The sequence below is a fragment of the Podarcis vaucheri genome, assembly GCF_965113315.1.
Source record: "Podarcis vaucheri genome assembly, chromosome: 2".
Lineage (NCBI taxonomy): Eukaryota > Metazoa > Chordata > Lepidosauria > Squamata > Lacertidae > Podarcis > Podarcis vaucheri.
In genome coordinates this window covers 121,551,974-121,573,611 of record NC_138760.1, presented here as the reverse complement: position 1 = coordinate 121,573,611, position 21,638 = coordinate 121,551,974, and the positions used below count along the sequence as shown (strand labels likewise).

Genomic DNA, 21,638 nt, shown 5'->3' with positions numbered 1-21,638 from the left:
ACTCATAGTTAAAACTGTGTTTATGGAAGACAATCTTACTCAGCTACGAGTGATCACCAAAGAAGAAGTAGTATATAGTCTCAGCGGCCACTCCCAGTAATTGAAACACGGGGTTCGTAGTTAACACCCCAAAATCCAACAGTGTCCAGGTCACTTCAAACCAGCAATGACTAGCTTTGCAATGAAAACCCAGTGTTTTACATCACCCACAAACTGACGAGTAACAATATATATTCCTTTTTTTAAAAAAGGTGTGGGTTGGGGAGGGCAAGTAGTCACAAAATGGTGACTATTGTGGAATGTGGGGGGAGTACAGAAGCCCAATGGGGCAGGAATGAAATGCAGTGGCCTGGTGAATGGGGATCATTTCACACTGCAACCTTTTGTTGCAGTTGCCCATAATAGCAGGAGCATTAACAGAAAGCAGATAGGCTGTAGCGGTGGGCAGGAAACAGAAAACTGAGGAGAGGGTGTGTGTAATGGAGTATCTTGAGAAAAGGGTATGGCTGGCTGGGGTATCTTGGGAAAGGGTATAGCTGGCTGGCACCCATAACAGGAGCATGCTCAAAAAGTTAACTAAATTTGGGGGTCCCTCCAAATCTGTGCCAAAGGTTTACAGTGAAAACCTCGCGTTTTGCAGCGCCCCACAAACTGAGTAATTGAAACACGGGGCTTTAAAAAAAAAATGTTTGGGGCAGGGAGGACAAGTAGTCACAGAAGGTGAAGATTGTGGAGGGAGGATAGAAACCCAGTGGGGCGGGAATGAAATGCAGTGGCCTTTTGAACGGGGATCGTTCCACGCTGCAACATTTTGTTGCAGGTGCCCATGATATCAGGAGCATTATCAGAAAGCAGATTGTGCGGAAACAGGAAACTGGGGAGAAAATGGTATGCAATGGAGTATCTTGAAAAAAGGTTATGGCTGGCTGCAACCCTGAGCAGCGGCACCCTCCCTGCACTGCAACACTTCTCTGCCGATCTCCCGCTTGCTCTCCCAGGCGCAGGCAGCCGTGGGATGCGAGGTCTCTCCGGCGCCTTCCCGTGCGCGCGTCCCACCGCCAGGCGGCTCTGCTCCGGCGCCTTGCCGAGGCTCCGCTCTTCCCTCTTCCCGTATCCGCCGGGCGCATCGGCGGCGGTGGGCAGAGCTTCCTGGAGCAGCCGCGGCGAGATCCGGTCAGCGGTGTCTATGGAGATGGAGAGCTGGGGCTCCCGGGCGCCGGGGCTGCAGCCCGCCTAGGCGGAGGGAGGCCGGGCGAGTCCCCGGGAGGAGCGCGCTCCGGAGAGGCCGCTTGCGCAAAGGGGGAGCGGGCAGCGCTGGCGGGATTCTCCCGCGGCAGTTCCTCCCTTTTCTTTTCCCTTCCTCTCCCCTCCTTGCAAAAGGCGACGGAGCCCCGCAGGTACTGGCCCCAAGCCTAGTTTAATGCGTCTGCAGCAGGAGAGAGAGCCAGCCTGTAAAAGGCGACCGTCCCGGGTATGTGAGGCTGGAGAAACGGATTTGGAGGATGGGGGGAAGAGCAGGCGGCCGGAGGAAAAGTTTGCGCGCCTGTCATGTAGGGAAACACGGGCGCGATTCCTTTCTAAAATCATGTGAAGGGTTCTTTCCCCCTTGTGGCCTTTCAGAAAATGATAAGTTTGGTGCAGTGAAATAAGGTGGGTGGGGGAAAGGAAATGTAAAAGATGCTGAGTTTAGAATATTTGGAGAGGGCTGCGTATGCGGGTTGGGGCTGAAAGCAAAACCCTGTTAGTGTTCCTTTTTTAAAACAAAAAATGGTTGCAGTAGTAAAGGGGGGGGGGGGGATTATAGCGTTGCAAGGGTCTTCTGGTCCAATCTGCTGCAAGGCATGAATCACAACTAAAGGAATCCCTGGTGGGTGGCTGTCGGAGCCAAGCCACCCCTTCTGACATCCCCCTTTTCTCCCTAACAGATTTTGGCAAAATGATGTGTGTGTTTGTCTTTGGAACATTTCCTCCTCCTGGGGGAAGAGAGATGGTTGCCACGGAGCCAGTACAGGTAGAGAATGGAATTGGGGTGTGTGTGTGTGTGTGGTGGGACACAATAGCACTTTTGTAGTTTAAAAATATAAAAAAGGAAGATCCAAAACACCTTTTATTTTCTGTTTCTTACAGGCACCACCATTCTCCTTCGAAGAAGTGGCCGTGTATTTCACAGAAGAGGAATGGGCTCTCCTGGATGCAGAGCAAAGGGACCTTTACTGGGATGTTATGCAAGAGAATTATGAGAATGTGGCATCCTTGGGTAAGGAACTGCAGTTGCACCAGGAAGTGCTCCTTATTGGGCTATTTTTGGGGGGAAGGCTTCTCCCTTAGTTTATTATTGTACTTCAGCAGACCTTGGGTTTCTCCCAAGTGTGTAATCACTCCTCCCCCCTCTTAATTCTTCATAGCCCCATTTTGGTTCTAATCCATAGCTGTCAGCGTTTTCCTTTTTTTAAGGGAAATTCCCTTATTCCGAATAGGATTCCTCGTAAGAAAAGGGAAGAGTTGACAGCTATGTTCTAATCTTACATTGCCCCAGCATAGTGTAAGAGAGCTCCTCCTCTGTTCTTAGCCGAGTGTCCCATTAGCTCAGCATACACTTTGCACATGGAAGGTTCCCGCTTTATTTCTGCTTGCGTCAAGGACACCTCCGTCTTGAGACCTTGCAATGTCACACCCTTGGCAAGAACATGGGTTACATCTAATTCAATCCTAAATCTTCAATGCTCACAGCCCTGGTTCATCAGAAAGGTTCTCCCCCCCCCCCCAACTCCCCATGCAGTGCTGGTTACGGTTTCCAATCTTGCTTTTTCAAAATACAAATGTTTCGAAATAATTTTCATAAATGCCAGAAGAAGCGTGCTTTTGGAAAGGTGCTTCCAGTTCTTGCAACACACCAGATGTGTTGGGTCTGTAATCCTGTGTCAGGCTGCAGCTACCAGAGGAGTGGGGAGACTTGACCTTGATTAAATGCTCCTCTATGCAGTTAAAAACAAATAACTAGTACATTAAAGAGAAGGGTCTGAGTCTCTGATTCTCCCCAGTATTTTTGTTGCTAGTCTGGTGCAACCAAACCACGTTTCCATCAGGCATTCAGGTACTTTTGTTTGTTCGTTTGTAAAAAAGAGTGCCTTGGCACAGCTAGCCAGAGTTGGCATTGCAACCAGCTGAGACCCTTTGATCCAGCCTTGCTCTTCTGCGTCATGTTCTTATTAGTGTTTTCCTGCAGTAAAAACTGAGCAAAACTCGTCAAACGAAACAAAATGTGCCAGTATTCCTAGTGGTTGCAACCTGACATCCATTTAATGGGAGCTTTTAATTTCCTCCTCCCCCTTTTTTTGCTTTTGGACGATGGAGCCGTTCCAATTCCTAAACCCGAGTTGATCTCCCGGCTGGAACGAGGGCAAGAGCCATGGATCTCCAACCCCCAGGCTGCGGAGGACAAAAAGGTCTCCATCGGCTCCTGCCAAGGTGAGAGGGTTGGGGCTTTACTACTGCAACCAGCGGCATTGCAAATGGGTGCCCTTTCCATGAGGAGGGCCTTGTCTTTGGGTGCTTCCAGCTGAAATATGACAATGCGGGTGACAAATAGTATTTCCTTCATGGAATACCAGGAGCATAACGCCTCTCTGCCTGTCTCAGTCCTGGTATTGTTACCAAAATGGTGGGGTATTGGATTCAGGTAGACAGTGATATCGGGAATAAGTATGTCAAGGTAAAGAAACTGTTTAGGGATAGGGCATGAGTGGATGAAGCCCACACTAGAGGGAACAGATTGTTGGAAGCATGTGGGAGCATGTAGTTCTGCCCTCATTGTGCTGGAACTACTACTGCTATGAGTAGTAGCAGTAGCAATAGTAGTATATTACTACTACCAGTAGTATAAAATTTAGGCACCTACCACTGGAACTACCACTACTAATATTACAGTGGTACCTTGGTTTTCGAACGTAATCCGTTCCGGAAGACCATTCGACTTCCGAAATGTTTGACAACCGAGGCTCAATGGACGGTCTGCAGAATCCATTGAGAAAATGGAGAAATGCGCCTCAGAAGCCGTTTGACTTCTGAGGCATGTTTGAAAACAGAAGCAATTACTTCCGAGTTTTCAGTGTTCGAAAGCCAAGACATTCTGCTTCCTAGATGCTCGAAAACCGAGGTTCCACTTTAGCATTATTATTATTATTACTACTAGTAGTATTATAAAAAGTAGGCTCCTACTCTAAAAGAGTAGTTCTGCTTTCATTGTGCTGGAACTTCTACTATGTGTATTAGCAGTAGTAACAATAGTAGTATAAAATGTAGCCCCTCTCTTGAGTAGTTTTGCTTTCTTTATGTTGGAACCACTGTTACTACAAATATTAGTAGTATTAGTAATGATAATAGTAATATATTGCCAGTAGTAGTGTAAAATGTATAGTTATGGCCTCTTTATGCTGGTAGTATTAACTCCAGTAGTAGCAGTAGTAGTACTAAGTTAGTACTTGTAGGAGGATAAAACAGGTCCCTGCCTGGGGTTGGTTACAACCTTCAAAAAAGGGGTCCTGACAGGGCCAGCCAAACACATTTTGCTGCCTGAGGCAAAAATAGCAATTTTCTTCCCAGCTACCCTTGGACAAGGTGTGTGGCTGGTCAAGCCATATATTGGCAGCTAAAGCAGAAAACCCCGCAAGTGCCCCTTCTTCTGCTTTACAATATTAACTTTGTCAGGACACCCAAAATCAGCTGCCTGGGGTGACTGCCTCATTCTCCCTAATGGTTGGGCCGGTTTGGGGAGTTTGGGGAATAGAAGTGTATGTGAATGCCTTGGGTTGTTGTTGTTTTTTTTATGGCCCCACTCCCCAAAACAGCAGGCTTACAGTTTCCTAAGGGAGGGGGGGAGCCACCTTCACAAAAAGGGGTGGAAAAACACAACTGGGCCTCTGAGGCTTCCAGTTGATGCCACCCAAAGCGTGCCTAGAATGGTTATTTCAGGGTGCCCAGAGCAACTTGGGGGAAACTATACAAAAGGCTTCTCTCTGAATACCAGTGTGATTTATAATGGATGCAATTGGAAAAGCCGTTCTGGCATCAATTTTCATGCAAATGACAATAGGGCAGTAGGTGAAAAGCAGACCCCATTGAAATGCATGAGCTGCCCCAGCAGACTCCTCAGTTGGGGATTATGCAAATCGGGAAGAGGTGGAGTTGCACTGATTTGCATGCCAGGCACAATTCCTTCATGTTTCCTTAAGAAGGACTGAGGGTAGGTTCTATACATTGCCTGAGATTTAGAATTTTGCATACATATATTAATGCATAGAGAGGCAGTGTGGTGTAGGGGATAGAGCAGGATTTCTCAGACTTCTGCTAGCAATGGGACATTACACACACACACACACACAACTGGAGGCACGTTTCATTCTGGCAACTGAAAAGCGGTATTTCTACAGCTTGAAAGAAAAAACATCAGAGCAAGGACTCATTCAGAGATACAACACCTTCCTCTGTCCTGGGAATGACAGCATGTTCCCTCACACATATTCTCTCTCCATGTGCAACCTGAACGTAGATATGCAAAAGAATTCCATTTACACTAATTAGGAGACCCTTCCAGAAATTATTGCTCATTCAGAGATGCAACAGCCAACCTCCTTTTAAGGTGCTGTGTCTCTGTACCGGCACAGCAAAATGCTCTCTTCATCCCTGATGCTGAGAAATCAAGTTGCACGCTTAAAGAGGCCAATTAAAAAGGAAGCAAGTGCCGAGAAAGGACTCATTTAGAGACGCAACAGGTCACCCCTTTGAGAGTGGGTAATCGTGCTGTCTTTGTATATCAGGAGTGCTTGAAATGTCTGATGAATGAATATAGCAGAACTGCTCACAGCACTGAGGGTAGTTAGGAAGTGGGCAAGTCCAGAGAGGGATAGCTCAGTTGGTAGAGCATGAGACTCTTAATCTCAGGGTTGTGGGTTCGAGCCCCACATTAATAATAATAATAATAATAATAATAATAATAATAATAATTTATTTATACCCCGCCCATCTGGCTGGGTCTCCCCAGCCACCCTGGACGGCTTCCAACAAAGTATTAAAATACAGTGATCTGTTAAACATTAAAAGCTTCCCAATACAGAGTTGCCTTCAGATGTCTTCTAAAAGTCTGGTAGTTGTTTTCCTCTTTGACATCTGCTGGGAGGGCGTTCCACAGGGCAGGTGCCACTACCGAGAAGGCCCTCTGCCTGGTTCCCTGTAACTTGGCTTCCTGCAGTGAAGGAACTGCCAGAAGGCCCTCGGCGCTGGACCTCAGTGTCTGGGCAGAACGATGGGCGTAGAGACGCTCCTTCACGTGCATTGGGCGAAAGATTCCTGCATTGCAGTGGCTGGGATGAGATGATTCTTGTGGTCCCTTCTATGATCCTGTCAGTCAGACAGAGACTCACTTTTCCAGCCTTAGCCTTGCATTCTCCCTTCAGACCACTTTCCTCTCTCCCTCTCAGGCAACGACGTTTATTTGAATTCTCCCTCCATCCCGGCAAGCGAGGTAATCGTGCAGGAGATCAAAGAAGAGGTTCCCGAACGAGAAATCTTGGACCGAGCGGAGCCCCAGTGGACTTTGTTGGGCTCTCCTCCGGGGCTCGACCCCCTGAACTCGGAGAGCCGCTGCGGGCTGCAGAGGCCGTGGGAGATGCCTCCGGGGACAGTGTGGCGGGAGCCGTCGCGGCACCTGCGGGCGGCGAGTTCGAAGCGCAGCATGTTCCACGTGGGGCGCAAGAAGCTGATGTGCCCCGAGTGCGACCGGTGGTTCCACTGCAAGTCTGAGTTCCTGCTGCACTGGAGGACCCACACGGGCGAGAAGCCCTACGAATGCCTGGCGTGCGGCAAGCGCTTTATCCAGAGCTCCCACCTCAGCGCCCACCGGCGCATCCACACGGGGGAGAAGCCCTACGAGTGCCCCAAGTGCGGGCGCAGCTTCAACCGCCGCTCCACCCTCACCGAGCACCTGCGCATCCACACCGGGGAGAAGCCTTACAAGTGCCTGCAGTGCGGCGAGAGCTTCCGATGGAGGCCGTACCTCACCAAGCACCAGAGGGTTCACGTGGGCGCCGCCGTCTACAAAGGCCTGAGTGACGGGGAAGCCATGTTTGAGAGCCCGCCCCCGGAGGAGCAGCAGGGAGGCCACCCGGGTGAGCGCTGTTTTTGTCACGCAAATATTTCAAATTAGACTATAGCGTTGTCTAGCCCCATGCGTTGACAGAACAGTGGCAGATTTGTTTCCCTTATTCGTTTTGCTGGGTCGGATTCTGCAGCTGAGATTCCTACGTTGCAGGGAGTTTGGGCTAGATCATGGGTAGGCAAACTAAAGCCCGGGGGCCGGATGTGGCTCAATCGCCTTCTCAGTCCGGCCTGCGGACGGCCCAGGAATCATTGTGCTTTTACATGAGTGGTAAAGGTAAAGGCAAAGGTACCCCTGACCGTAAGGTCCAGTCGTGGCCAACTCTGGGGTTGTGGCGCTCATCTCGCTCTATAGGTCGAGGGAGCCGGCATTTGTCCGCAGACAGCTTCCAGGTCATGTGGCCAGCATGACTAAGCCGCTTCTGGTGAACCAGAGCAGCACACGGAAACGCTGTTTACCTTCCCGCTGGAGTGGTACCTATTTATCTACTTGCACTTTGACGTGCTTTCAAACTTCTAGGTGGGCAGGAGCTGGCACCGAACAACAGGAGCTAACCCCGTTGCAGGGATTCGAACCGCCGACCTTCTGATCGGCAAGCCCTAGGCTCTGTGGTTTAGACTACAGTGCCACCCGCATCCCACATGAGTAGAATGTGTGCTTTTACTTAAAATATATCTCTGGGTTATTTGTGGGGATAGGAATCCGTTCATTTCCCCCCAAAAAATATAGTCCGGCCCCCGCACAAGGTCTGAGGGACAGTGGACCGGCCCCCTGCTGAAAAAGTTTTCTGACCCCTGGGCTAGATGATCCTTGGGGCCGCTTCTAACACTTCGGTTCAGCGATTCTGTGAGTGCGAGCGATTAAACGGCCTGCAGCAGAGTGCGCCCAGCAATGTGTCGTGTCATTTGCCAATTTGGGATCTTAAAAATTATAGGAGGGTGTGTTTTTTGTGCAGAAAGGCGATAGTGGAAGGTGGTAACTGATGGGCTACCAAGCGGCTATGGAAGTATGATAATACATTCTTCTAATTGATTGAAATTGCAATGAGAAAAAGGATTGACCCGAAATACATACTTCCTTTCCTGGAAGAAGGAGTGTGTGTGTGCTTGCCTAGGTAAACCTCTGACTTTGCATGTGCTGGGAGGGCACCTGCAGTACAATTCAAAGGTAAGAGTTGCAGTCAAATACTCTGTTGTTCAGCATGCTGGAAGGTTGTTTTTTGGTTTTGGTTTTGTTTACTCTTTCCAGCCGGGAATGTAATTCCTGAAAAAACAGGCAGTCCCAGTGACCATTTCTGCGTGCTTCCTGCCCACTCTTGAGCAGAATTGATGTATGCAAATTAAAACATTTGTGCAAATGTCATGCATTGATGGGTTCTGATAAATGTGCTGGATTAGATTCATCTTGGGCTCAAGCTCTCTTTTGAATAAGCAGAAACGGTCATGAGTTTATTCACTGAGATTGTGCTGCCCATCCAAATTATTGAACCCTGCTGTGTTAAGAAAGGAACAATAGAGAAAGATGGTGTAGACTCTGAACTTTTTATTGCTTAGAATATTTATAAACTTCGTCTTCTCTCCAAAGGACTTTCAGACAGATTACATTCTGTGAATCAGTTCATAAGAATAGGGCATCATTCCAATGTCCTGGTTGTGGGTGCTATTCACTTTGTATCCCAAACGTCGTAAGAACACGATAAGATGACCCGCAAGCTGGAGGTTCTCCACCTCTGCTCTAGGTAGACCAATATGTAGGGTTTGCAGAAATTGGTTCTTCTAACCTGCCTGCATCTATGCTTTTTAAGACTATATCTGGTGTTGCATATTTATAACACATTCAAATAGCTTTTTCTTTACTAATGTAGCTTAGTCCTAGGACAATGTGGGGGGTGGGGAGAGTCTTTTCAGGACTTTATTATTATTATTAGTAGTAGTACTAGTAATAGTAGTAGTAATTACTTCCACCACTACTATTTTATTTTATTTATATGCCACCCATCTGCCTGGGTTGCCCCAGACACAATGGGCAGCTTCCAGCAAAATATAAAAACACAATAAAACATCAAACATCAAGAACTTCCCTATACAGGGCTGCCTACAGATGCCTCTGAAAGTCAGAGTTGTTTGTTTCCTTGACATCTGATGGGAGGGTGTTCCATAGGGTGGGCGCCACTACCGAGAAGGCCCTCTGCCTGGTTCCCTGTAATCTCACTTCTCGCAGTGATGGAACCAGCAGAAAACCCTTGGAGCTGGACCTCAGTGTCCAGGCTGAACGATGGGGGTGAACCAATATGCTCCTTTAAGTATACAGGGGGGACACGGGTGGCGCTGTGGGTTAAACCACAGTGCCTAGGACTTGCCGATCAGAAACTCAGCGGTTCGAATCCCCGTGACAGGCTGAGCTCCTGTTGCTCGGTCCCTGCTCCTGCTAACCTAGCAGTTCGAAAGCACATCAAAGTGCAAGTAGATAAATAGGTACTGCTCCAGTGGGAAGGTAAATGGTGTTTCTGTGTGCTGCTCTGGTTCGCCAGAAGCGGCTTAGTCATGCCGGCCACATGACCCGGAAGCTGTACGCCAGCTCCCTTGGCCAATAAAGCGAGATGAGCACCGCAACCCCAGAGTTATCCGCAACTGGACTGGACTGGTCAGGGGTCCCTTTACCTTTAAGTATACAGGGCTGAGGCCGTTTAAGGCTTTAAAGTTCAATGCAAACACTTTGAAAATATGGAAATATACGTGGGATTCTATTTCTCTGACTTGCCTTTTCCTCTGCCCTCCAGAAGATGACGCCGTGGGGAGTGCAAATGTGGAGGCCTTTCCCCAGTATGCTGCCTCTGAGGAGGGGGCAGAACAGCATGGAGGGGCCGGCCTTAACTCGGAAACGGAAGGCCAGCCGCCCAAGAGGCCTATAAAGACTGAAGTGGAAGGGAATGACGTCACGGACGTCAGCCAGATCAAGATCGTTCAGGTGGAGAAGAAGCACGTTTGCCACGAGTGCGGCAAGGCCTTCCAGTACAAGTTTGAGCTGGTGAAGCACCACCGGACGCACACGGGGGAGAAGCCCTTCGAATGCCTGGCGTGCGGCAAGAGGTTCTTCCAGAGCACCCACCTCAACGCCCACCTGCGCATCCACACGGGGGAGAAGCCCTACGAGTGCCCCAAGTGCGGGCGCAGCTTCAACCGCCGCTCCACCCTCACTGAGCACCTGCGCATCCACACCGGGGAGAAGCCTTACAAGTGCCTGCAGTGCGGCGAGAGCTTCCGATGGAGGCCGTACCTCACCAAGCACCAGAGGGTCCACTCGGGGGACAACGCCTACAAGTATTTTGATGGCGGGGAGAGCCTCTACGACAGCTCGGCCTTCTCCGAGCACCAGGAGGAGATCCACCCAGGTGCGGAAGCCGGTGCCGTGAAGAGGAGAGGCCTCTGCTGGATCAGGCCAAAGTCCCGTCCTGGCTCCGTACTCTCTCCTCGCCAATTTAGTTCATCTTCTTTTATTTAAATGTTCGGGAGTGTGCCTCTTCAGATGTGTAACATAGCAGCAGGCAACATTATATGGCAATAATAATGTCAACCAGAGGATTGATAGCTCATGTGGTAGAGCATGAGACTCTTGATCTCAGGGTCAAGCCCCACATTGGACAAAAGGTTCCTGTATTGAAGTGGAGGGGGGACTAGATCAGTGTTTCTCAACCGGAGGCCATATGACCCCCCCCCTGGGGCCCCCCAGGATGTTCCAAGGGGGCCACAGGTGAAAAATGCATAAATGGGGGGAGGACACAGCTAGAGGCTAGGGGGCCATAGAGGGAAGTGAGAAGTGAAGGGGTGTGTGGTAACTCGGGTTACAGACATTTCAGGTTACAAACGCTTCAGGTTACAGACACTTCGGGTTACAGACTCCGTTAACCCAGAAATAGTACCTTGGATTAAGAACTTTGCTTCAGGATGAGAACAAAAATCATGCGGCGGCGCAACAGCAGCAGCGGGAGGCCCCATTAGCTAAAGTGGTACCTCAGGTTCAGAACAGTTTCAGGTTAAGCACAGACCTCCAGAATGAATTAAGTTCTCAACCCGAGGTACCACTCTTCTCTCTCTCTCTATATATATATTATATCCTGATTGGCTGGCTATCCACTTGGCCAATCCCAAGCAGATAAGGGGGTGCCCACCAGGACCTGGTGCTCCTTTTTGCCATGTGTGTTTTCTTGGAGTTGTCCTGGTTTTTTTCCCAGCGGGAGAGGGCAATCGCTGAGGCTCCTGTTTTGGCCAGTGGAGCCCGTGATCCAGAACCCCCTGGTCAGGTAAGTGGGGTGGCAATGGGTAGGGCTGGGCGAGCCGGAACTGCTTGTTGCTGCTGCTGCTGGGCCTGGTGGCACCCTGGGCCTGACTCTGCAATCCGAGGTGGCAGCCTGGGCCTGACGCTTCAGGGTGCAATCCAGCGCCTAGTGGATCAGGGCCTATGGATGTTGCCAAGGGGCGCAGGGCCTGTCAGCAGCGTCGGCCTTTCTCTGCAAGGTGCAGGGTGAAATCCACCCCAGCCAAGTGGAATCGTCTGATGCTGCTGACTTGCATCTAGGAAATAACTGTCTGTGTGGTGTGTGGTGCATGCTCTGGTTATCTCCCGCTTGGACTACTGCAATGCGCTCTACGTGGGGCTACCTTTGAAGGTGACTCGGAAACTACAGCTAATCCAGAATGCGGCAGCTAGACTGGTGACTGGGGGCGGCCGCCAAGACCACATAACACCGGTCTTGAAAGACCTACATTGGCTCCCAGTACGTTTCCGAGCACAATTCAAAGTGCTGGTGTTGACCTTTAAGCCCTAAACGGCCTCGGCCCAGTATACCTGAAGGAGCGTCTCCACCCCCATCATTCTGCCCGGATGCTGAGGTCCAGCGCCGAGGGCCTTCTGGCGGTTCCCTCATTGCGAGAAGCAAAGCTACAGGGAACCAGGCAGAGGGCCTTTTCGGTAGTGGCGCCCGCCCTGTGGAACGCCCTCCCATCAGATGTCAAAACGATAAACAACTACCTGACATTCAGAAGACATCTTAAGGCAGCCCTGTTCAGGGAAGTTTTTAATGTATGATATTTTAGTGTTTTTTGGTTTCTATGGAAGCCGCCCAGAGTGGCTGGGGAAACCCAGCCAGATAGGCGGGGTACAAATAATAAACTATTATTATTATTATTATTACTCAGAAGAAAGCCGCACTGCGTTTAGAGGGCCTTGCTACTAGGTAAGGGTGTGTGGGGGGGATATAGTGTTTTACCTAGACAGCCAAGGTTCCTCCAGAGGAAAACAGCTTTTTGCACAAGGTCAGTTAGGACCACTTGTTTTTTTAAAATTCCCCCATATATACAGAACTCCTTGTGTGCCTCTTGTAAGTTTCCCCTCTGTGCCAAATAATGGGAGTCAAATAAGTGATGTTTACAGTATGTGGAAGATGGATCTCCCTCAGGAGGTTCTCCTTGCAAGTTTCTAAGCAGAAGTCAGATGGCCATCTGTCATGGATGCTTTAACTGAGATTCCTACATTGCAGGGAGTTGCACTAGAAAGATGACTCTTGGAGTCCCTTCCAGCTCTATGATTATATTTTTTTCTGCTTCAGCAATATTTCATTATGTTCCCATCATTTTATGTAATTGTATTTTGTATAAATTAAAAAAATATACAAATAAAACATGTTCCATTTACAAACAAACATTTAAATAGCTACCTTTTTACTAGTAGGAGAGGGGCCATGGGCATAGCCAGGATTTTTTTTAGGGGGAGGCAGAATCTCATATATGTATTGATTTCTACTTATTTTGGGGGGGCAGCTGCCCCTCAACCCCCGGCTGAGCCCAAGGGACCACAGGAAGGAACCAAGACAAGAGGGGGGCCATGTTCAGAAAAAGGTTGAGAAACACTGACTTAGGTGACCCTCGTGGTCCTTTCCAGCTCTACGGTTCTGTGATTCTATGCTCAGCTTTTGGGTAAAAAAGGGAAATTGTCAATATTTATTTACGTATTTATTAACTGACAAAAGAAAATCTTTGATAAAAACTAAGTAAAGCCTATCTTTAAGTGTGTGTGTGTGTGTGTGTGTGTGTGTGTGTGTATTATAAACTTCTGGTGTCTAGGAGAAGCCCTCATGGTTTCAGCTGTAGTGAAAAATGCTGGATCAAACCAGCAGCCCATCATCACCCTGTTCTCACAGTGATGAATCGGATACTTATGGGAAGCCTGAGAGCGATTCCTAGGAACTGCCTTCAACATGGGGTATAGAACGTCCCCGTTGATAGCCTCCTTCTCCATGAATTTGCCCAGTCCTCTTTTAAAGCTGGTAGCTATCACTACCTCTTGTGGGAGCGAATTCATACGTTTAATAATAATAATAATAATAATAATAATAATAATAATAATACGGTGGTGATGATGATGGTGCCACCCATCTGACTGAGATTTAACTACGCGCTGCTGTGTGGAAGAAGTACAGTGGTGCCCCACAAGACGAATGCCTCGCAAGACGGAAAACTCGCTAGACGAAAGAGTTTTCCGTTTTGGAGGTGCTTCGCAAAACGAATCTCCTATGGGCTTGCTTCACAAGACGAAAATGTCTTGCAAGTTCCTGCAGGTTTTTTCCCCTCCCCCCTTTTTCTAAGCCTCTAAGCCGCTTATCAGCTGATCCGATAAGCTGATAAGCCGCTAAAAGCCGCTAATAGCGCTAATCTGCTAATCTGTCAATGGGCTTTCTTCGCAAGACGAAAAAACCGCTAGACGAAGAGAATCACAGAACGGATTCTTTTCGTCTTGCGAGGCACCACTGTACTTTAGTTTGTCTTTCCCAAATCAAACACTTCTCTCTCTCTGTGCTTCCAGAGGGTTCCTCATTCCCTGTTTCCGGTCTCATTCCAACTGAGCTACAATTGAAGTTTCACCAGCCTAACTCCTTCCTGTTCTCATGTAACTGCTCTCTCATTTTTTCTCCTCCCATCTAGAATATTTGGTTTCTGCGCCCGACTCCATCTCCCGCATGGCACCTCGAGGAGAGTCGTGGGTGCAAGGCCCTCAGCGCTCTGAGGGGAGGCAGAGTCACAGAAGTGGCTCCGAAGGCGAAGGGGCAGCGGAGCCATTGCGAGGGCAGTCCGAGGGGGAGGGCGAAGGCGTGGACTCTCCGAGGAGCCTCGCTGCCCCTCACGACAGGGCAGGAGCCAGCGACTCGTGTAGGTTTGCTCACTGCTCCCTCAGATTTGCCTAGTTCCCTTTGCCTACTGTCTTTTCTGATACCCTTCTAAGTGTATTGTGTTTTAGGGGGGGATTATTAGTTTGTTTTGTTCTTATTTTTATTATGTATTTTGTGAGGGTTTTTACATTGTATTTTATGTTGTAAACTGCCTTGAGATCTACGGATGAAAGGCAGTGAAAGAAAGAAAGAAAGAAAGAAAGAAAGAAAGAAAGAAAGAAAGAAAGTCATACCTTGGGTTACAGATCCTTCAGGTTGTGTTTATTTCGGGTTACAGACCCGCCAAAACCTGGAAGTACCGGAACGGATTACTTCCGGGTTTTGGCGGTCGCACATGTGCAGAATCGCTAAATCGTGCTTTGCGCATGCGCAGAAGCGCTGAATCGCAACCCGTGCGTGCGCAGACACGCCGCTGCGGGTTGTGAATGCTGTTGGTTGCGAATGTGCATCCTGCATGGATCACGTTCGCAACCCGAGCATCCACTGTATTATTATTATTATTATTATTATTATTATCGCGGCACTTCAAATGCAAAGTAGTAGTAGTAGGAGTAGTAGCAGTAGTAATAGTAGTAGTAGTTGTTACTTTAGGCCCCATTCACACCCTGTATTTGAAGTGCCATGATACCACTTTAAACAGTCATGGCTTCCCTCAGAGAATTCTGGGAGCTGTAGTTGGTTATGGATACTGGGCTCAACAGTTCCCAGATTTCCCTGTGAAGAAGAAGAAGAAGAGTTTGGATTTGATATCCCGCTTTATCACTACCCGAAGGAGTCTCAAAGCGGCTAACTGTCTCCTTTTCCCTTCCTCCCCCACAACAAACACTCTGTGAGGTGAGTGGGGCTGAGAGACTTCAGAGAAGTGTGACTGGCCCAAGGTCACCCAGCAGCTGCATGTGGAGGAGCGGGGAAGCGAACCCAGTTCACCAGGTTACAAGTCCACCGCTCTTAACCACTACACCACACTGGCTCTCTGTGAAGAGAGGTGGATTGTTGGGGGTTTTTTTGAAAACGTTTTTATTTGATTTTACAAGTGTAAAGTTATAACAATACCAAACACATATCCGTTTAAAGAGATTTATCTGAATCGCAAGACTTCCCACCCCCCCTCCCTGGTTCCTATAATCAACATTTTCAACTGTATATAATCTATATTTTGCATCTGTCCGTATTATCCATAGTGTTTGTTACATTACAAGTGTTGTTAGAATCCCGCTAAAGTTTTTATCTGCTTACAGTGGTCTAAGAGAGATGGATTGTTAAATCCCTCTGGGAATTGTAGCCCTGTGAGGGGTGAATGGTGGGGTGAGTGTGTCTCCTAACAACTCTCAGCATAATTCTTTGGGGGAAGCCATGGCGGTTTAACTTGGTCTCATGGCGCTTTACAGGTGTGGTGTGAAAGTCACCTTAGACTGGAGCCTGGGGTTTAACATGAGTGAGAGCTCCCTCACATGATACCTCAGGTGGAAGAGCTGCACCCAGCTGCCTTCCAATGAAACAAGGGTGGGACACCTGATCCATCCTGAGGGCCACATTCCCTTCTGGGCAGCCTCCTGAGGGCCGCATGCTAAAAGTAGGCCAGGCCAGAGGCAAAAGTGGGTGGAGCAACAAATGTACCGTATTTTTTGCACCATAACACTCACTTTTTTCCTCCTAGAAAGTAAGGGGAAATGTCTGTGCGTGTTATGGAGGGAATACCTATGGGTGGCGGGGGGGATCTGCTGCAGTCTTGAGCAGAGGATCCATGGTTCCCCTTCCTTCCCTCCTCCGTGGTTACAAAGCATGGATCCACATGGATCCTCAGGATTTTTGCATTGGGCTATTCCAAACTCACTGTCAGATCACATGTCTGTGGCCACAGCATTAACCACAAAAATCATATATCCACTATTTCGTTGAGAATATTTTTTTTCTTGTTTTCCTCCTCTAAAAACTACATGCGTGTTATGGTCTGGTGCGTGTTATAGAGCGAAAAATACGGTAGATTTTTCCTCTGTACATTAGGCTAGCACAGTACAATTTTACCTTTGCACACCCCTCAGGCAAGCAAAGAGGCATTAGGAGGGTTCAGGGATACAATCCAGCCAGGCAAAAATACTCGGGCGGGGGGGGGGGAGGCAAGTGAGGGGTGTAGCCTGGAGAGAGGGGTGTGGCATGGGCCACATAGTGAGGTTTAGTGGGCCAGAGTTGGCCCCACCCCTGAGGTCCCCCCTTCCCCTGCTATAAAATTACAGCAGGAGAGAGGAACCTCCAGCCCATGGGTTTAATTCGGCCCTACAGGCAGTGCTATTTTTCGGAGGGAGGGGGGTGGAAAGCCGATAACTCGCCCTCCTTCTCTCAGAATGGGCAAGTTCCGGCTGAAAAGAAGCCCTGCCCTCAGGACTTTCCATTTGACCCACCAGGCCGCTTTGGCCAAGCGACACCCAACCTGCCCTATACCTGGCATGTAAAAATGTGGCTGGGCAGAAAGGGGGGTGCAGGCAACCCTAGTCAGCCTCCCTGCTCCTCACAACAACCCTGCAAGATAGGTTGGTATCTTTCCAAAGGTCGCACAGTGAACTCCGTGGCTGAATGGGGACCCATCCAGTACTCTGACCACTGTACCTCTTGTCTGTGGGGATCGGTCTGTTCGAGACTTCTCTGCCGAATGCTACTGTTACTACTAATATTAATAACTGTCGTTATTTTTGCAAGGCGATAGCATGACAACTGAACACCCAGAGGAGGAGACCCAGCAAAGAGGCCTTGAGCTAGAAGTCAACGATGTGTCGCCAGACAGATCCGAAGGAAACGTTTCCCTGAAGTCTCGAGCCGTCTCTGAAAGTAGTGGCCATGGGTCTTTGGAACAGCTAACAGCAGAGTGGGATGAATCTGGTCAGTATGGAAAAGGCCTCCTGAGCAATTTGGCCTTGTCAAGTTTCTAGCCCTTAAGCTTACAAAAAAGAGAAAGAGGTTTGTAGGTCCACCGTTTTGTAGCATGCTGGCTGGGGAGGGATTTGGGGTACGTTTGGCCTCAAGAAGAGAAGACCGAGAGGTGAGGTGATCGCCATCTTCAGATGTATGAATCGGCTGTCACATTGGAGACAGAGCAAGCTTTTCCCCCTGCTACTCTAGATTGGTGGAACCTAAACCAATGGATTAAAATTACAAGAAAGAAAATTCTGACTAAACATTAGGAAGAACTTTCTGATGGCCATGTTATCAAGGATCCTTTAGGGGGTTGGGCTAGATGATCCTTGGAATCCCTTCCAGCTAAATGATTCTTTGATTCTAAGCAGGAATATCTGCCAACCCTCTCTGAAGGTGCTGGAGATTGATCTTGGATGCTCTATCACATTCTAGCTGGCACTGGTGGGAGATGAATTCTAATAGCATCTGTGGGGACACAGGCTCCTCTTATCCCTTCTGTAGATCAACAGTCCAAAAGCAGATTGCAGGTTTCCAGGTTCCACAGAACTCCCATTGAGGCAGCACTGAAAGAAACTTCTCTCTTTGATAGTACAAGTCCAGGGAAAGATAACCTGCCCTTTCTTATCCCGTCATAGTTCTGTTTTCTTTCTTTCTTTCTTTGTTTTCTCCACAGATAGTTTAAAATAAAATCCTTCCAACCCCCGGCCTCATCCTTGAATGATGAAACTGTCGGAATGCGGAAAGAGCCTGCATCTGTCCACTGGTGGGATCTTCAAGTAAACTGTTCTGCCAGCAGCAAAAAGAGACACCCGGAGTTTAGTGCATCTTGCAAACAATTTCTTTTGGAAAGACTTGAAGACACAGCAGCGTTCTTAACTCCCCCCCCCCCCCGGCTCCCTCCTCCAGTGTTAACCAGACACTTGCATAGCCAACATGTACGGATTGCGGGGAAGGGTGGGGTTCTTTAATTGAAATATTAACATTTGTCTTTTATTTTATTTTATTTTGTATGGGTTAATTCATGCGCATGTTTTATGTTGTCACCCAGGAGTACGCTAATGTTATGATCTGAGATCTAGGGAAGGTCGTCATTATGTTCCCACAAGAGAGGTCAGTGATTTAGATTTCACAAGTGTGAACATTTTTAAGGCTGAGATTATATGCATTTCACAATTGCACTTGCACAAGGACACAAGCTGGTGCTAGGGCACCGAGTTCTGGCATTCCTGAGAAACGGGGGCTTTTCAGGTTTCTAGCCCTTAAGCCTGTAAGGATGGAGTTTTTGAATCTGAAAATCTAGAGCACTGAATAGAGTTACGAGCGGTTAGGAGGCAGGGTTTCGGTGTCCTGTAAAACTAACGGTGTAAGCAGAAACAATTATGCAAAAGAGGCAAATATGTATATATAAATATGCAAATGACTTTTCATTTGCATGCCATGTCCAGGTCAAAGAATTTAGCTACTTTTGCTGCAGAACATTGATTTAATTAAGGGCAAAAAATATACATCCTGACTATGGGAAGCCAGTCAAGGTCATAAAGTCTTGTTCCAAGTCTGTGACAGATTTGTCACATCATCTTTTCCCCCTCCTTTTTTGCAGTCACAGTCTCACAGTCACATTTCACAGTAAACTCATATGTCATGTGACTTTTCTCTTTTTGAGTGTGGAATTGTCAACATTTCTTTTATGTGGATGTGCTCCCCCATGTGTCCGGAACTGAGAATCCCTACTCGCTGGAGGACCATTGGTTTTCAATAATTTCTCTGCAGAGTAGACATTCTCTGATGCCACCTCACGGCACATTCTAGAAGAAATGATTGCCAACTAGAATTGATCACTTTGTGGTGAATTTACCCTCTCAAAAGTGAATGAGCAGGCGTGAGTATCGGGCCCAGGATACTTTGCAGCAGCAGACAAAGTGTAATTATTATTATTTTTAACTGGGGGGAAAACCCTAACACTGAATAATATAACTCAGTGACAGTTATGAGGGGCTAACATTTTATTGATTTTTGTTTTTTATTGTTAGCTGTGTGTATGCTTTAGAACTGGTTTATAAATAAGTCAGGACTGTATTCAACTACGGTAAGTCCTGCCCAGAGAAGACCCACTGAAATTAATTCATCTAAGTCATGTCTGTTGACTTCAGTGGGTCCTTCTCAGATTAGCATTGAGGCCACCCTTAATGTGTGGCTTCCTGCATTTCTAAGCTGGCCCACAAAATATGCTGCCTTTTCAGAGTCTGTGGTCTGGATCCTGCATTAACTTGGAATTGATGACAGACTTTATGCAGCAGGATTGTCAGTTGGTACAGTTCTGCAGTTCTGGATCCCAGCCTTTGCACTGTAAAGAGTTACGTATATTCTTTTATTATTGTTGCTATTAATTCCTTTTTAACGACGCCCTCTTCGTTTTGGAAGACTGACTTCACCCTGCCTGCCCAGATCTGACAGTTTTTGGTGTTCAAAACAGCACAGGGAGGTGACCAGTTGCTTAATTTTAATTTTAAACTGTAGGGCAATTTTCCATACAGAGTGCTGCATTTTTTTATCATTTAAAAAACAGTAATAGAATAGAAGGGTAAAATGCAGGATAGAATCATGAGAGGCATGGCATTAGAAGCCGCTTGAGAGATACCTCTTTGATTCTCAGGGAGCTGCTCCATAGCAATTCATCTCTCTTCCCAGGGAACTGTGTCTGTATGAGGAGTCTCCTTAACAACTCTCAGCACCCTTAAGAAACTACAGTTCCCAGTATTCTTTGTGGGGTGGAAACCACGACTGCATAAAGTAGTGTGGTGCTGTCTTAAATTTATAAATGGAGCATTATTTAATTGGCAGCCATGCAGACCACCAGCCATGGGGCTCAATACCCTCCTTGTTTGATTTCAGAAGCAGGCCACAGTAGTAGTAGTAATTTTTATTATTATTTATACCCCACCCATCTGACTGGGTTGCCTTGGCCACTCTGGGCAGCTTCCAACAGAACAGTGGTGTAGCGTGGGGGGTGCGGGGGCGGGCAGCCACACCGGGCGCAACATCAGGGGGGGCGTGCTCGCACTCGCAGCTCTCTGCCCCTACCTGGCTCACTCACTCTCTCTCACTGCAGTGCTGGCTGTGCGAATCCGATCCGAGCCGCTGGGTCGCCACCCACTGTGGAGGGGGTGGGTGCCAGGCGTGCAGTGCGGAGAGAGAGCAAGGGACTATCTGGGGGAGGGACAGTGCAGCGGCCGCCCAGCGCAGCGCTGAGCGCGGGAGAGAACCACACCAGACCAGACCAGGCAGCAGCAAGAAGAAGCTGGCAGCGGCGGCAGGTTAGGGGTTAGGGGGCGCAAATTACTTGCCTTGCCCTGGGTTAGGGGGCGCAAATTACTTGCCTTGCCCCGGGTGCTGACAACCCATGCTACGCCGCTGCAACAGAATATAAAAGCACAAGTGATGTCATTGGTCTGGTTAGCTCAGTATTGTCTATTCTGATTGGCTGCAGCTCTCCAATGTTTCTAATTGGGGGGGGGGATTTCTTCAAAATTGCATTCTAATATTATTTTTAACTTTTCGACATACCAGGGAGTGAAACTGGGACCTTCTGCATGCAAAGGAAGCTCTCTACCACTGAGGGTACTAGCAGTTGCGTGCAGCCTTGATGCACAAGTGTGAAACTGTTTTGTTTCCAGCGGGGACCTAAATGCACCAATCTTTTTTCTTCTTCTCTGGATCGTATACACAAAGCTGCTGCTTTTCACTTTTCAAGGTTAAAAAGATTCCTCAGTACATTAAGAGGATTTTATTTTAAAAATTGGGAAAGGGGTTGGCATGTACGGGAAAAACTGTACCGGAACAACTCATCATTTGAAAAACACAGCTGACCTTCAAAATGTAGCAATAAGGCGTGCAGCCTAGGAACACTGGGCCCAGTTCATACAGGCATCGTCTCGCTTTAGTCCCATCGAGATCACCTTGACTTCAAGTTAGATATGAATAACTTCAGCCCCGTTGATTTCAATAGAAGTTAACTATACACATCTACTCAGAAGTATGGCCCATAGTTTTCAAAGTGTGTTTAACCACAGCACTCACCTGTGTTTTCAAGCTGACAGGAGCGGCATTCATTTGACAATGTGATAATCAGATTTTCTTTTTCTTTGCATAACTCCGTTTTACTTCTGCTTTAATAATAATTATAATAAAAATGTTTCTACTTCCCTTTCCCCCGTTACTTTTAAGGAATAACATGCATAAAAATTGAGAACGGTGTCTTTGACTTCTCCTTTCTTAAATATGAGGAGGATGAGGTGGAAGAATGGGCCGTACTATTTTGAGCCAGATATGCAGGTACCCTTGCAAGCAATTCCT

General features: G+C 47.9%; 1 protein-coding gene across 5 annotated transcripts; it reads left to right on the top strand.

Annotated features, from left to right (window-relative positions):
• Nucleotides 1-994: 994 nt before the first annotated feature.
• Nucleotides 995-21,534, top strand: LOC309523370 (uncharacterized protein). 5 transcript variants are annotated; one of them, XM_082207149.1, is made up of 9 exons: nucleotides 1,026-1,471; nucleotides 1,926-2,011; nucleotides 2,128-2,257; nucleotides 3,355-3,468; nucleotides 6,477-7,163; nucleotides 9,933-10,544; nucleotides 14,131-14,355; nucleotides 17,070-17,249; nucleotides 17,959-21,534. In XM_082207149.1, the coding sequence occupies exons 2-9, from the start codon at nucleotides 1,937-1,939 to the stop codon at nucleotides 17,970-17,972; spliced, it is 2,037 nt and encodes a 678-aa protein (XP_082063275.1). In that variant the 5' UTR covers nucleotides 1,026-1,471; nucleotides 1,926-1,936; the 3' UTR covers nucleotides 17,973-21,534. The 5 variants fall into 5 exon arrangements, 4 of the variants coding, with proteins under 4 accessions (XP_082063274.1, XP_082063273.1, XP_082063272.1 ...); XM_082207148.1 differs by having other exon boundaries at nucleotides 1,009-1,471; nucleotides 9,936-10,544; nucleotides 17,070-21,534; XM_082207147.1 differs by having other exon boundaries at nucleotides 1,019-1,397; nucleotides 17,070-21,534.
• Nucleotides 21,535-21,638: the final 104 nt, after the last annotated feature.

Excerpts from the sequence above, each read along its gene's own strand:
- LOC309523370 (XM_082207147.1), top strand. The coding sequence starts at position 1,937 with ATGATGTGTGTGTTTGTCTTTGGAACATTTCCTCCTCCTGGGGGAAGA. Across the intron at positions 3,469-6,476 it reads CTCCATCGGCTCCTGCCAAG|GCAACGACGTTTATTTGAAT; the intron begins GTGAGAGGGTTG and ends TCTCCCTCTCAG. Across the intron at positions 7,164-9,932 it reads GCAGCAGGGAGGCCACCCGG|AAGATGACGCCGTGGGGAGT; the intron begins GTGAGCGCTGTT and ends TCTGCCCTCCAG.